Source organism: Colossoma macropomum, unplaced genomic scaffold (assembly GCF_904425465.1).
Source record: "Colossoma macropomum unplaced genomic scaffold, Colossoma_macropomum, whole genome shotgun sequence".
Taxonomy (NCBI): Eukaryota; Metazoa; Chordata; class Actinopteri; order Characiformes; family Serrasalmidae; genus Colossoma; species Colossoma macropomum.
The window spans coordinates 8,638,883-8,653,886 of NW_023494784.1; the positions used below are offsets into that span (position 1 = coordinate 8,638,883).

Sequence of the window (15,004 nt, forward strand, 5' to 3'; positions counted from 1 at the left end):
TAAATATGTAAATAAATATAACCAATATATACAATATGTCTGCTCCAATATAACTATATAGTTCTATCTATCTAACTATCTATCTATCTATCTATCTATCTATCTATCTATCTATTTATCTGTCTGTCTGTCTGCCTGTCTGTCTGTCTGTCTATCTATCTATCTATCTATCTATCTATCTATCTATCTATCTATCTAATATTAAGTCATTACATGTCTGTATGGGCAGCTGTGTGTAGAGGAGAACAGGCTGTGATTTTTGGGCCAAGACTTTGACCTTCACTTGTCATTTCGAGTGCAGTAAAATGGAGTGCTGTTGTTGAGAGAGATGGAAACCCTCCAAATCTGCCGCTCGCTGGACGAGGTCACTGTTTCTCTTCATTAGTGTCCGGTCCCATGGGGGGTATTTGTAAACAGTTTCCTGTCACAAATGCTGTGAAAAAAGACCCTCACATACACAAATATTCTCTCAGGTTTAGGTGTGTGATTCCAGGCTCAGGTCGTTCCAGAGCACAGGAGGGTTAGTTACGGCTCTTTGTTCTCGAAGCACACAGTGTTCGGTCCAGTTTCATCGTCATTAAAGGAAAAGTTCAGCAGGCAATCAAATCCACACAGTCACATTTGTCGAGACATGTTTGCTTCATGTTTCTGTAGTTTTGCACTGGAGCTGCAAGGCTAATGTAGCTAACAGAAGTAGTGGTGTAGTGGTGTCTGGGTAGGGGGGTATACTGTGCCTTCCTAAGGACCACCAGCCCAACATGTGTGTATCCATCTGCATACTGAAACAAACCATTTCCCCACTTACTGTATAACTAAAGGACTAAAATCCTTCCAAAAAATCCAAAGTCTGTCTTTTCGAAAGGTAAATATAGGTCAGTATAAACATAATACAGTTCACTATAATCCAATATAATGCTGTAAATAACATTTTGTTACTTTGCTTGAGTGGTTTCACTTATATTTTGAGTGTGAAAGTTGAAAACTTCTTAAAAGTTTTATTTAAGAATTAAAAATGAGAAGAATAAGAAAACAAAGTCCCATAACGGATCTCAAAACTGATTTATTAGGCTACGACATCATTATTTAAACAATTCAAATAAAATACTTTGATGTGGTCACTTCAGTCCTACACTGTAGAAATGATCCAGTGTTTTAACTTAAAAATCAATCACCTAAAATTCAGTTTTTTACAGTTTACATTGCAGAAATATATTAGCTACTATCATCACATTAGTTCAGTGAAAGGAATTCAACACATAAAGACTGATTGGCTGTCTTTGCTCCCTGTGGTCATGATCAAATCAAAGTCCAGCACAAACTACATAGAAGAAAACACATCTCTGAATATATATTGTAAGTCATTCTCCTCAGAAGTGGGATACGCCCACACCACAGCACACCGCAGCACTACACTAGAGATAGAAGCTTATTAGCAATAAACAATAGGCGAACTGCATGTCTAAATAATCACGTACTTGCTTTGAACCATGTTGAGCTGTTAAGTAATCTCAAATAGACTAAAGCCACGGTCACCGGGGATACTTGTGGATATTTGCAGAAAAATGCTCCATGCTGGTGGAGTTAGCAAGCTAGCTAGCTCATAAACTATAAACAGTAATGACACAAAAGTGAATAAAAGTATATAATTGTGAGAGTATAATCCTGCACATTGATCTGTAGCAAAAAAGTGTAGAGAACTAGCCTGGATGGCTGCAGTGACTTGTGTGCAGCTGCACTTAGCCAACAAGCTAACATTGCAGTTGGCAAGCTAGCTAACTCATCTAAAACAAACTTTAGAGATCAATGCAGCCTAAGCAGTAGCGCTACTGGTCAAATGTGCATGTGAAAGTTCACCAAAGGGAACTTAGCCTGAGACTTTGCACATGAAATGAGTGAATGAATGCACATGAATTCAGCCTGGAAGTCTGGAAGTCACACGAAATCACTCACTGCAGTGAGTTCCACTGAAATTAATGTCATGCCGCTTATAAAAATTCTGCTGGCAAACGATAGGGCAGTTTCTGACCAGTGTTGGGGGGGAAATTATGCCCAAAACAGTGATCCAGGTGAAAAGTACATATTTGTACCTTTTCATAATCAAATGTTTTAAAACAGAACAGTAAAATAAAAGCCTGGAGACGAGACGGGGTGTGTGGAGTCAGTACAGCTTAGAACATATCATTTCAGTGGATTATGGTTCAGTTATGTTCCCTGAGTAAAGGTACTGAGATGTACCCTTGAGGGTCCCACCCCAGGGTCCTGCCTCAGGGACAGTTTAGTACCTTTATTTCTGAGAGTGTAGGGAGGCAAATTATATGGCACAAGTCATGAGAGGCCATACGTTACTGCGATTTTATCAGAGGGAAGGGTTTTCTTAGGCGCGATGCAAAGCGAAGTGTCCAAAACTCCCTTCTCTGTGATAAAATCATAGTGACACAACAGCCACAAGTGGCTTATTGCTTTTATAAAACTGCAGCCAACATAAAATATGATAAAATACACAATTTGTCAGATAATAATTTGTTATTATTAATAATCGATGTAAACAAGTATTCCGCCAAGACATGTAGTTCCTTTAGAGTACAGTTTCGTTGCCAAGCACCCATAGACTGCTGAATGAGGAGAACGTTCGGTCCCCCATCGCTGTATATTGCAGTCATTTCATGAACTTTTAACTTTTTGTCATATAACAAAGAACATATGATAACACAGAACTGTTTAATGTAAAAACGTTGGTTTATAAGTACTTTTTGGTCACCAAATTACCACCGCGAGTCTTATTTAGCACCAATCCAGCCCTCTTCTCACGCTGGAGCTGAATCTCAAATGTCTCCCTGCTTCCTACATAGTGCACAATACAGTCATTTGGGACTCAGACACATCCACACGATAAATGATGTACTGTTTGGCTGTAGAGGCTAGAATTTCTAAACGTTCATAGCTAGAACACTATTTAGGGAGTACGAAGCCATTTGGGATTCAGCCTGGGTTTGACTTCTGACTGAAACAGGAACATTTGAAGTGTGTAAAACATTCAAGTGACATTTTTTTAGACTTTTATGCTGCAGTTTTTCAGTTAATCATACCGTAAGTGCTTTAATTCAAGCCTGTGATATTAATGATGGAGTTATTTAGGCTGTTGGCTCTTTTAGCCTGTTAGCTAGCTGACCAGCCTAGTTCTAGTAAAGAAAATAAGTTGCCAGCCCCTCAGTTTAAACAGAAAACGGGGTTCTTACTTCATCAGTGCACTCGGTGGTCCACGCGAGCAGCATGAGAGTCAAAGATTATTCCATTAACAGCAGAAGGGTTTTCCGTGCCGTGGCGCAGTGATGCAGAGTTCAGTTGTTGTGAGGCGGCCATAGGTTTGGGTATATCATGGATTTTACACTGGCTTTAGGACCGAAACGATTCGTTTTATATAGGTACGTATTTTTGTCCAGAAAATGATCTCTCCCCTTTACTAGACATACAGACACATCTGATTTTCATTCATGCTGTTTTCCAGCTATCAGCTTGTCAATCAGCGTTTGATCCGCATCACTGCATTTCATTAGATTCTAAAAACAAGACTTATAGACAGCAATATAGAGATGGAACATAATCCCCTCTTATAACCTCTCCGTAATTGTGTGGAGAGCCGTGCCGCAAATACATTATTTACACCACGCTAGACGAACATGTAAAACGACCAATTAAAGCCTCCCCCTCGCACGCAGCGCCATATACGCCGCGCCGCACGCACACTATAACATATAAATCCTGGGCTCCTAATTAATTTGCTCGGTCCTAAGGGTTTCCGTGGGACTGTTAATTTCTTTGATATTCCAGGCAAAGAACCAAAATGTTGGTGCGGTTTTGACGAGGCTCTAAGACATGCTTGACTAGCGAGTCATTGCATCGCATTCATCTGCCTGGATGGGGGAGACATTAACAGCCTTATGAATATTCATGCTGTCTGCTTAATTAAGTTAATTGTTCTGCAGAAGTGCTCGCACTTCCAAGGACATTTTTTCTCTCTCTCTCCACCCCCCTCTCTCGCCGTTTCACTCTCCCTTTCTTTCTCTCCTCCCTCTCCCTCTCTTCTTCTCTTCTGCTGCTTCTGTTTCTTTTCCCTTTCACTCTCATTCTCTCTCTGTCATTTATCTTTTCATTGCTTTCTCTCATTGTCCTTTATGTTTCCTTTCTCTTCTCTTTCTCTCTTTTATTCTTTCTCTCTTTCTCTCATTGTCTCTCTCTGTTTCTCTTTTCTTCCTCGCTATTTCTTTCTTTTCCCTTTCACTCTCATTCTCTCTCTGTCATTTGTCTTTTCTCTCTCTTTCTCTCATTGTCCTTTATGTTTCCTTTCTCTTCTCTTTCTCTCTTTTATTCTTTCTCTCTTTCTCTCTTTGTCTCTCTCTACTTCTCTTTTCTTCCTCGCTATTTCTTTCTTTTCCCTTTCACTCTTATTCTCTCTATCTCTGTCATTTAGCTTTTCTCACGTTCTCTTTCTCTCTCTCTCAATTTCCTTTGTTTTATTTCTCTCTCTCTCTTTCTCTCACTGTCTCTCTCTATTGTTCTCTCTATTTCTCTCTTTTCGTCCTCGCTATTTCTCTTTTCCCTTTCACTCTCATTCTCTCTATCTCTGTTATTTATCTTTTCTCTTTCTCTCTCATTGTCCTTTATGTTTCATTTTTCTTCTTTCTCTTTCTCCCTCTCTCTCTCTCTCCATTGCTCTCTCTATTTTTTTCTCTTCTTCCTCCCTATTTCTTTCTTTTCCCTTTCACTCTCATTCTCTCTATCTCACTGTCTTTTATCTTTTCTCGCTTTCTCTCTCTATTGATCCCTCTCTTTCTCTCTCGCTCTCTCTCTCATTCTCTTTATCACTGTCTCTTTTTCTCTGTCTATCTGTACCTTTTTCTCTATTTTTCCTCCTCATCTTTTTCTTTCTTTATCTTTTCTCTTTCACTCTCTTTCTCACAATCTCTCAACCTCATTTCTATCCCTCCTTCTCCTTTTTTCTTTTCTCTTTCATGATTTTTCTCGCTTCACTGCTCTTCTCTCTCACTCTCGTTTATTTTCATTCACTTTCTCTTTCTTTCATTCTCCTTTTCTATTCTTTTCTCTTCCTGTCATTGCTGCTGCTTTTCTACCTTCATTCCTTCTTTTTTCTTATTCTCTCTTTCTTTCTCTTATGTTTCTCTCTTTCTCTCTCAATTTCTTTCTCTTCTCTCTTTCTCATTTCTCTTTTTCTCTCTCATTCTCTCTCTCTCTCTCTCTCTCTCTCTCTCCATTTCTTTTCTTTCTTTCTTTCTTTTTTTCTTTCTTTCTTTCTTGCCCCCCCTCTCTCATATCATCAATCACAGCGATGCTGGAATGGAGATGGTTAATATATGGAAGCCATTGCGATGTTGGCACAGACTCAAGCGCTCTTTTTTCTTCTCCTTCTTCTTTTGGATGGGGGGATTAGCGCGTGTGGTGATTACAACACAAGCGCCAGCCAAACAACAATGGGCACCGAACAATTGATGTTGAACAGCCGTAATGAAGAAGGCGCCATTTTCTCCCTCCACACAAAGCGGAGCTCAGGTGGAAGTGAAGCAGCAAATCTGTGGAGAACAATGACTTTAGCAGCAGCGCTAAAATGCTAATTTTAGTATTTAGGTGATGATTCTGTAATACCAGAGTCACGGCGACACTCGACCTGCGCATGCTTCGCCCACAAACACGGGCAAAAATCCCATCTGACCCAGCGAGCCGGCTCAGTTTTCATCAGAATGCCTACAGTCGTGTGTGAAAGTTTTGGCACCCCCGGTCAAATTACACCTTTTGTTGCTTTTCTGAGTCAAATTAAGTTAACTCACATCCTCTACAGGGAACCGAAAACAAATCATCTTAGGGATGTATACTGATCCCAGTGCTGAATATCTGGCAACCTAAGGACACATAAGCACGTACAGTAAGAGCTGGGGCAGAAGAGTGTGGCACGTTTGGTGGCACATCACTGACAGCCTGCTTAAAGCCACAGCCTGACCGTTCTAAACCTGGAGGAGGACGTTTCTTTAAGTCAACTGGCAGCTGTTAATTAAAACCCTGTTTTTACAAAAACAATAACTTTTAAGTTTATTTCCTGTTCTCAAACTTGTGCTGGCCATTCAGCCGTAGCCTAAATACATTATTAATAACTGGTAGTCTGATACATACTGTATATTTACTCACGTTTATATGTAGACACTTACATATCGCTGCTGTTGGAAGAGAACCTTGTATCTCCAAAATGGTAACTTTACAGGAGAAGGAAAAAACATACTTTACTTTTAATGTAAGTCAATGGAACCAGAATTTTTTCCAAGTCATTTTGGGCCATTTATTTTGGTCCATTCATCATGAAATTTAGACACAATGTAAACAACAACAGGCATTTTCAAATTATGACAAAAACAGAGAAAAGACAAAAACAATATCTATCTCTCGTTCTCTCTCTCTCTCTCCATATATAAATATATAAGCACCTAAGTATCTACATGTACAAATATGTCCTGTATCTATTACATATATCGCTGCTATCAGTAGAAAACCTCGTATCTCCATTTTTGTCATGTTTCATTTTTTGACATAATTTGAAAATGCCTGTTGCTCTTCACATTGTGTGTAAATTTCATGAAGAATGGACCAAAATAAACGGCCCAAAATGACTTGGGAAAAAAGTCTGGTTCCACTGACTTACATTAAAAGTAAAGTATGTTTTTTCCTTCTCCTGTAAAGTTACCATTTTGGAGATACGAGGTTTTGTTTCGACAACAGTGATATATACACATGTATTTGGAAAGTGTCATGTAGATACTTACATATAATACATATGGGACATGTAATTGTTACATATATATATATTTCTCCTCATCCTGATGTTGTATAAAAACTAATCTATATGTGTTGGTGGGTGAGCAGTAGTTTGATCCATCATGCTCTGAGTCCGGCTCTCCTTTACAGTCGTTTATTTCCATCTCCTATTAATCTGAACAAACATGCGGCTCACGTCACCGGTCAGCAAGAAGGAAGCGGTGTCTCCTGACCTGAGGCTGACGCACACGGCCGTCTCTGTTAGCAATCAGTCCAAATACACACACCTGTTCCCCCCCAACACACACTGGCACCAGCAGATAGTGACTTAAATTAATGCGCTCAACTAACAGAGCATCTTCTAATGATTAACTCCGGCACTTCAGATGTGCCAAACATCTCTCTGAGAAAACGAAATCTAAAGGAAAGTAGAGGAGAGGAAACCAGTCTTTAGGTTAAAATCGACTGCCAGGTGTAACGAGGCACAATGACACATCACAGAAACATGGACCACAGAAACATGATGTTTATCTACTGAGATTAGTGTTCACAGCTGAAGACTTCAGATATGAATGTCAGATTAATCTTATACTGTCAGACCGTCAAGACATTTGACCGAGATCGGCATCTATATACACTCACGGGCCACTTTATTCGAAAAGTCTCCTTTGGCTGGTGTACAGTTAGAGACTGTAGCTCATCTGTTGATGCACAAGAAGAACAAGATAGGTGTTTCTAATAAAGTGGCCAATGAGTGGCTGTGTAAGGTAGGCGTTTCTAATAAAGTGGCCAGTTAGTAGAAATATGAGGTATATGTTTCTAATAAAGTGGCCAGTTGGTGTAAGATAGGGTGAGTGTTTCTAATAAAATGGCCAGTAAGTGGAAGTATAAGTTAGATGTATAAGATAAATAAAGTGGCCATTGAGTGGATGTATAAGGTAGGTGTTTCTAATAAAGTGGCCAGTGAGTGGATGTATAAGGTAGGTGTTTCTAATAAAGTGGCCGGTTAGTGTAATGTGATGAAGTGAGGGTATGTCTGTATTGATGTTCGGTCTGAGTGATTATTTGGTCTTTTCTCTCTGCAGGTTCCACTGATGCTGTGGCCTGTTCAGTCCATGGAATCAGACACCCAGTAACTGCAGCGTTACACATCATCATGGGTACGCTGTGTGTGTGTGTGCGTGTATGTGTGTGTGTGTGTGTGTGTGTGTGTGTGTGTGCGCATGTGTGTGAAAGAGAGAGAGATTAAAGACACACACAGGCCCGGAGGAACAGGGTGGAGGGATTTAATGGAGCAAAAATATACACTATATTAATATGTAAATGGGATTCCTATTTACTTTTCAATTCCACTGAGTTCTGAGAGTGCAGCGGCCATACTTTCACTTTCAGAGGACTCTCTCTCGCTCTCTCTCCTTACTCTCTCTCTCCTTACTCTCTCTCTCCTTACTCTCTCTCTCTCACTCTCTCTCTCTCTCTCTCTCTCTCCTTACTCTCTCTCACTCTCTCTCTCTCTCTCCTTACTCTTTCTCTCTGTCTCTCTCTCTCTCTCCTTACTCTCTCTCACTCTCTCTCTCTCTCTCTCTCCTTACTCTCTCTCTCTGTCTCTCTCTCTCTCTCCTTACTCTCTCTCTCTCTGTGTCTCTCACTCTCTGTCTCTCTCTCTCTCTCTCTCACTCTCTCTCCTTACTCTGTCTCTCTCTCTCTCTCTCTCCTTACTCTCTCTCGCTCTCTCTCTCTCTCTCATTCTCTCTCCTTACTTTCTCTCTCACTCTGTGTCTCTCACTCTCTCTCTCTCTCACTCTCTTCTTACTCTCTTTGTCTCTCTCTCCCCCTCTTTACTCTTTCTCTCCTTTCTCTTTTGCTGTCTCTCTCTGTGTATCTTATGGTCATTTTAGTCTTTCTTTCTTTCTTTCTTTCTTTCTTTATTTTGTGTCTTTGTATCTCTCTCGCTTTCTGCCTCTCTTTCTCTTTTACTATTGCTTTTCCTCTATCTTTTCTCTTACTATCTCTCTGTTGCTCTCTCTATCTCTGTTTCTCTCCTTACTCTCTCTGTCTCTCTCTCCCCATCTTTACTCTCTCTCTCTCCTTACTCTCTCTCCTTACTCTCTCTCTCTCCTTACTCTCTCTCTCCTTACTCTCTTTCTCCTTTCTCTTGCACTGAGTCTTTTCTTTCTTTCTTTCTTTCTTTCTTTCTTTCTTTCTTTCTTCTTTCTTTCTTTCTTTCTTTCTTTTCTCTCTGTGTGTATTTCTTTTTTTTTTAAAAAAGAAAAAGTTGATCTCTTTTAACACAATAGCAGATTGTGTGGTCCTCTATGCTCTGCTGTTTAATTAGCGTTAGCAGGCTCTATAACAGGAGTCCATCCCTGGAGAGGTGTGGAGGAGAGAAGAGAGGGATCAGTCTGTCGTTCATCACTCAGGCTAGGTCGGATTAGCTTTACAGAATGTTAGCGAAAATCCATTTAGCTGAAGGACACAACTCAGTTATTTATTCAAGGTGGAAAAACAAGCTGGTCTTTTAGTGCTGTTGTAGATCAGGGTCCTCGGTTCCGGTCCTGGAAGCCTGACGTCCAGCACAGTCTGCTCAACAGGTGAGTTTAGTCAGGTGTGTTTGAGCAAAGAAATCTCCAAACTGTGCTGGACACCAGCCCTCCAGGACCAGACAGGGAAAACGTGTAGATGACTGAGTGTGAATAAGCTTCACAGCTACAAAACTAGAACTAAAATATCCTCAGTGAAAATCTAGATTTGTCCAGAAAGCATATCTTTGCGTTCTGGTGCCGTTGCTAATGTCACTGGGCCAATTTTCTGTCACTGCTTCATTAAAAACATGGACCATCCAGTTTGCTGTATTCAGTCTACCGTCACAATGTGAACACAGCATGTTTGACCTTCACACACATACAAAATAAAAGTCATTTGATCATTTGATTCGGTATTTGTAGGTTTCTTATTAGGCTGAAAGGGATTCATATCTGCAAAGCTTTCAAACGTGGCAACAGCGAAGAGGACAGAGCTCATTGGTGGGCGAAGCATGGATAGATAGGTCGTCTTTAACCTCAGGTGTTATTTGAAGATCAGCTATTTACTTTAACCTATGCTGTAAAAAAGGTATTTTCACTGTCAAAGTACTGTAAAATGTAATGATCAATGCCCAAAAAACTTAAATATACTGTATTTTAACACTGCTGCTGTTAATTTACAGAAGTAATTTAAATTCACAAAAACAAATGATCACCTTTATTTCACAGACATTTATGTTCACTTTAATGGTTATTACTGGTTATTAATGGTTATTATTAATAATGGTAAAATACTGCATGTCAGAAAAACTAGTTGAGCTTGTGAAAGAGTTGAATTAAAGTAAAAGGCCGTATTACTAAGAAATCAAATGACTGTAATTTTACAGATTTTTACCGTCATTGAGAAAACAGACTTTTACTGTTAATTAATGAGTTTTGTAATTTTTTTTTTACTGCTGCTTTTATGTCTTATCATAGTAAGACTTTTTCGGTGCATCTTTTTTTTAATCAATTTATGTATTTGTTTATTTATTTGTTTATTTTGGCCAGCCTGTTTTCTTGGCAGCGTCCTGTGTCTTGGTCTTGGAGGTCGGGCTCTGGGCCGACTGGCTTTGCTGTACTGTCAGGTGTTTTTGTGAAGTTAGTACAGATGTGTCTGGTCCATTGTGTTGCCTCTGCAGTCTCTCCTGGGCTTAGCATGACAGACAAGCAGACTTGGCTCGTGTCAGGGGACACACACACACACACAAACACACACACACACACACACACACACACACACACACACACACACAGAGCTAGACTTAAAAAAAAAAACTAAAGAAAAAAAGCAAAATCTTGAACTGTGGCTTTACGGTAGAAATAAGACTCCTAATAAATGCTTCAAATAATTAATTAGCTTCATCAAATTAATCAAATACCTGAATTAGTACATTTATTTATGTTAAAAGATGGGCTGTGGGTTTATATATGGTTTGTTCTTGAAGCAACACATCAGTCTTCACATCGTCACTATGCATAATGGAATTACAACCACACACATCCATTAGACGTCTTGTAGTTTTGCTATAACCTAAGACCTAATTACCCAATTTCATATACAATACTGTGTGCAAGTCAGAGTCCACCCTTTGTTTATTTAATTTCCAGTCAAAATGGCCATTAAGTACAAGTTATTCACCATTTTCAGGAGATATTTCTGAGATCAGATACACGATGATCAACTTGCATAAGAAAGGAAAAAGTCGAAGAAAGTTAAGTGAAAAAACAGGAGTTTCCAAAATTATCTGTTGTTCAAAATGTGACTCCTAACAACCACCTGGAAGAGCTGGTAGACACCAAAACTGCCCCCATCAGATAAACAGCACTTAAAGCTTTCATCTCTGAGAGAGAGGAGAAAATCAAGCTGCTCAGATCTGAAAACATCCACAGGTGTTTCTGTCCATCCTTCCACTGTGAGAAGACGACTCAGCGCTGTGGGTCTGAAAGGACGTGTAGCTGTCAAGAAGAACCTCACTGAGAAAAGGAGACGGACACATCAAACAAAGAAGCTGAACAATGGACTGACCACCCCAGAGTCCAGAACTCAACACCACTGAACGTGTTTGATTACTTCAGAAAATCATCAACCAGCTTCTAAGACTGAACTTTGGAGGTGTGTCTGCAGATTCTTTGAGGAGCTGAAAGTGAGTCTCCTAAAAAGAATGGAAGCTGTAATTAAGATAAAGGTGGACACAGAAAATACTGAAAAATATGATATTATTATATTAGATTTAGTTATTGAGATTTCTGTATAGTTTTCTGTTTAATATATGTCCCTTTTTCCAATACTGAAGTGGATAACTTGCACTTAAGGCCCTTTTGACTGGAAACTAATGAAATGAAAAGGTGGTATCCATATTCTAATAGCATAGTTTCATAAAGAATTATATAAATATGTAATAAATTGGATTTATATTTGATTTACATTCTGTACAGGTTTGTTATGATGTCCAAAAATGACAAAAAAACATTTTGAATTATAAAAAAATATCTAAAACAAATGCTATAGATTGAAAGTTTTGGAACCGCCTCTCGTTAGGCTACAAATAAAAAATGATAAAGACGCATTAGTGTGTGCAGTGTGGGAGAGAGTTAGTGAAGATGTTTGTTTGTGGAAGTAATGAATCTGATTATATGTGTTACCGTTGCTGTTATTGCTCTTGTCTCAGTTCCAGCAGTGTGAGGTGGACGGCCAGCTTTTAGAGCTGCAGTGTGCCTCAAAATATGCCTCGAAATCTGCGGGCCGGTCTCGTACACTTGGCTGTAGATCGGGATGATTAACCCGGGACTGACCCTCAGTCCGCTGGAGAGCGTATCCCATCATTAACTCCTCAGACTGGAGATCTAGGCCATATGGTGGTGTAACTCATCTCTTTTGACCAAAAGCGAGGTGGAAGTGGTGGTAATGGTGAGCAGTGGGTGTTGGGTGTTCTTTTGTTAATGCTAATTGAGATTGGCGCCCACTCGCTAGTCCCGGCACCTCAGAGAGAGGAGGAGTGTCCTCATGTCTCATTGACTGATCCCACCAGGTACAGCAGCCAGTTTAATGTTGGTGGATGTTTTGTTTTTGTACATTTTTTCTGATTTGGTCACTATAAATTGTAGATTTACCTATATATCTCTTTGATTGAGCTACTTCCTCTAGAGTCTGTACTAGCTTCTAGAGCAGTACCGACACCAGGACTGTCGTGTTGGATGGACACAAATCTAACAAATCTGCGAAGTCCAAGTGGGTCCAAGTGGGTGTGGCTGTGTTTACATGCAAAGATTTTTGCTAATCTGATTGAATACGGTCAGATTCACGACCGTCCAGGTACACATCAGTGTTCACAGTGGTGTCAAAGAAAATGGGGCCTATGATGCACAACCTCATTGCTCCGACGCAGGGGCGTTCCGGCTTGTTCGAAGCTCCATATACCGAGGAGCACATTGCACGTTGTTTTGTTCAGATTACTTCGTCCTAGTGAGAGTTATTACAGAATATTCGGGGCCTCTTTCGAGTGAATCTCCCTGTAGATTAAGACTGAGGTGTTTATTCTCACTCTACTCAACAATCTGATGAAAATATCTGTTTACATGCTCACTACAAGTAATCAGATCTAAAATTACACTCATGCGTAGAGAACCGCTTAGTGTAGACGTTACCATGACAACGAGCATCCCGTGAGTCCAGTCAGAGTGAGATGAGCAGCAGTGAGCAGTGCTTGTGTTTTTAATTACTCTAAAATGATGTCAGACTCAGAAAAACATCCTTCACATGTCCTTATTAAAGAAGGGCTACACGGCCCTCCAAACGGAGGTTTTTCAGAAGCCACTCTAGACCGTTCTGAGAAAACAACACGCAAATGTGTGTATCACAAATGGGCTCTTCACACATTAACGTAATCCAAAGTCACTGACGTTTTACACGCTTGCTAGCATGTCATGTAGCTAGGCTAACTACAACAGCTTGTTTGCAGTCTATCCTACACACCACAAACCAATCCACCAGCACTCCCAGGCGTTGGATCCATCTTTATTTTCTAACATTCCTCTGATTTGCTGCAGACAACCGCAAAAGGATGCCTACTGGCATATTAGAAATGTCCGGCAAGACTGGAACAGAACCAGCCAGACGCTCGCGGTAAAAATAATAAGTGAGGCTTTACTTAGAAAGGCTGGACAATACTCGTGTTGAAAAGACAGGCAGGGGTCAAATCCGAAAACGCCAAAATACAGACAAAGACAAACATAACAAACAATATCAGGCAACCAGATTCGAAAGGGCAAAGACGAAAAGTCCAGAAACACAGAGGGCAAAATACAGACAGAGACGCTCAGTAGCTCTACAGAGAGAAGCAGTACCTCACAATTAGACTGTGCTAAAGCCTGAGCTTATATACTAAACTACAGCTAGTCATGTGACAGACAGCACAGGTGCGACAGGTTAGTATTCAGGTGAACTGGAGTGTTGATTGGTGGATTGTGGAGGTTAATGGGTCATGTGATCTCCCAGAGAGTTCTGGGAAATGGAGTCTTTATGGACGTCAGAGCCAGGAGGACGTGTGACATCACATCTGTTCATGTAAAATCCACCAATGACTACTGATGGCATGTTGGGTTCTTGAACAGTTGCCCCATTTCATTCGGGATAATTTCAACCACTAGACACTTAGACGGTTCTTCAAGGGCTCTTTAGCAAGGAAAATGGTTCTATATAGAACCTTTGCAGGATTCGGTAGTTCTTTGCATCGTGACATCATTCTTCTTATTGATGGAGAACGTGCTGTCTATGGTTCTGTATAGAAACTTTTTGAAAATGTTCTATATAGCACCAAGAAAGAGATCTTCTGTGGTTACAGGCTTAACAGCAGAGCCCTTTTTGGTGCTATATAGAACCCATTTCAAAAATAGAACCATATAGAGCACATTCTCCATCAATCTGAAGAACTGTTTCTTGATGCAAAGAACCATTTAATCATGCAAAGGGTTCTTTGGGTGTTCATGGTTCTTTATAGAACCATATTTTTAACAAAGAACTCTCGAAGAACCATCTTTTTAAGTGTTTTTTCCTTGTAACTCAGTTCCAAGGAACTCAAAAAAACGAGATAGTGGTAAAAATGAGAAATGGAGGCCTTAGTTTGCGAATAATGAGCGCAGCCTATTTACGGAAATTGTGAAAAGTTAAACGTTGTCAGCTCTACAACCCGTGAGAGACGAGCAGTGTTTTGTTTGTGTGTCTGTGTGTCTTATTTGGCTGGAAGGCATAAAGGAGCTAAACAAAAACGCGGCCGGAGCGCATGGCACCTGACACGAACTGGGACGTGCTGCCTGTTCACAGGGGCCAGCGCAGGGCTTGTTCGTTTCTAATTAAGCAATATTTACGCATGTGAATAAGGCCAACTGGCGGGATTTGGAGGGAGCTGATGAATTATTCATGAGCGGGGAGGGGGGAGCCGTATGGAGGCAGAAGAGGGTCAGGCATGCCCATGGCGGAGGGGATTGGAGCTGAGCTGCTCGCTCACATACTCACATATGCCCTGAATCAGCTCAGATATGTCACCTTTGACACTTGATGGATGACTCCACTGCCAGCAGCGTAACCAGAGAGGGGTTCTTTGCCACCGTTCTAGCAGTTTTGTTCT

General features: G+C 40.4%; 1 protein-coding gene across 3 annotated transcripts in view; it reads left to right on the plus strand.

Annotated features, from left to right (window-relative positions):
- Positions 1-15,004, plus strand: part of cerkl (ceramide kinase-like) — a 116,703-nt gene that overhangs the window by 84,090 nt on the left and 17,609 nt on the right. For all 3 annotated transcript variants that reach the window (XM_036577278.1, XM_036577259.1, XM_036577268.1), the window contains exon 6: positions 7,902-7,976. In XM_036577278.1, the coding sequence (XP_036433171.1) occupies positions 7,902-7,976 (75 nt within the window). The remainder of the gene's footprint in view (positions 1-7,901; positions 7,977-15,004) is intronic.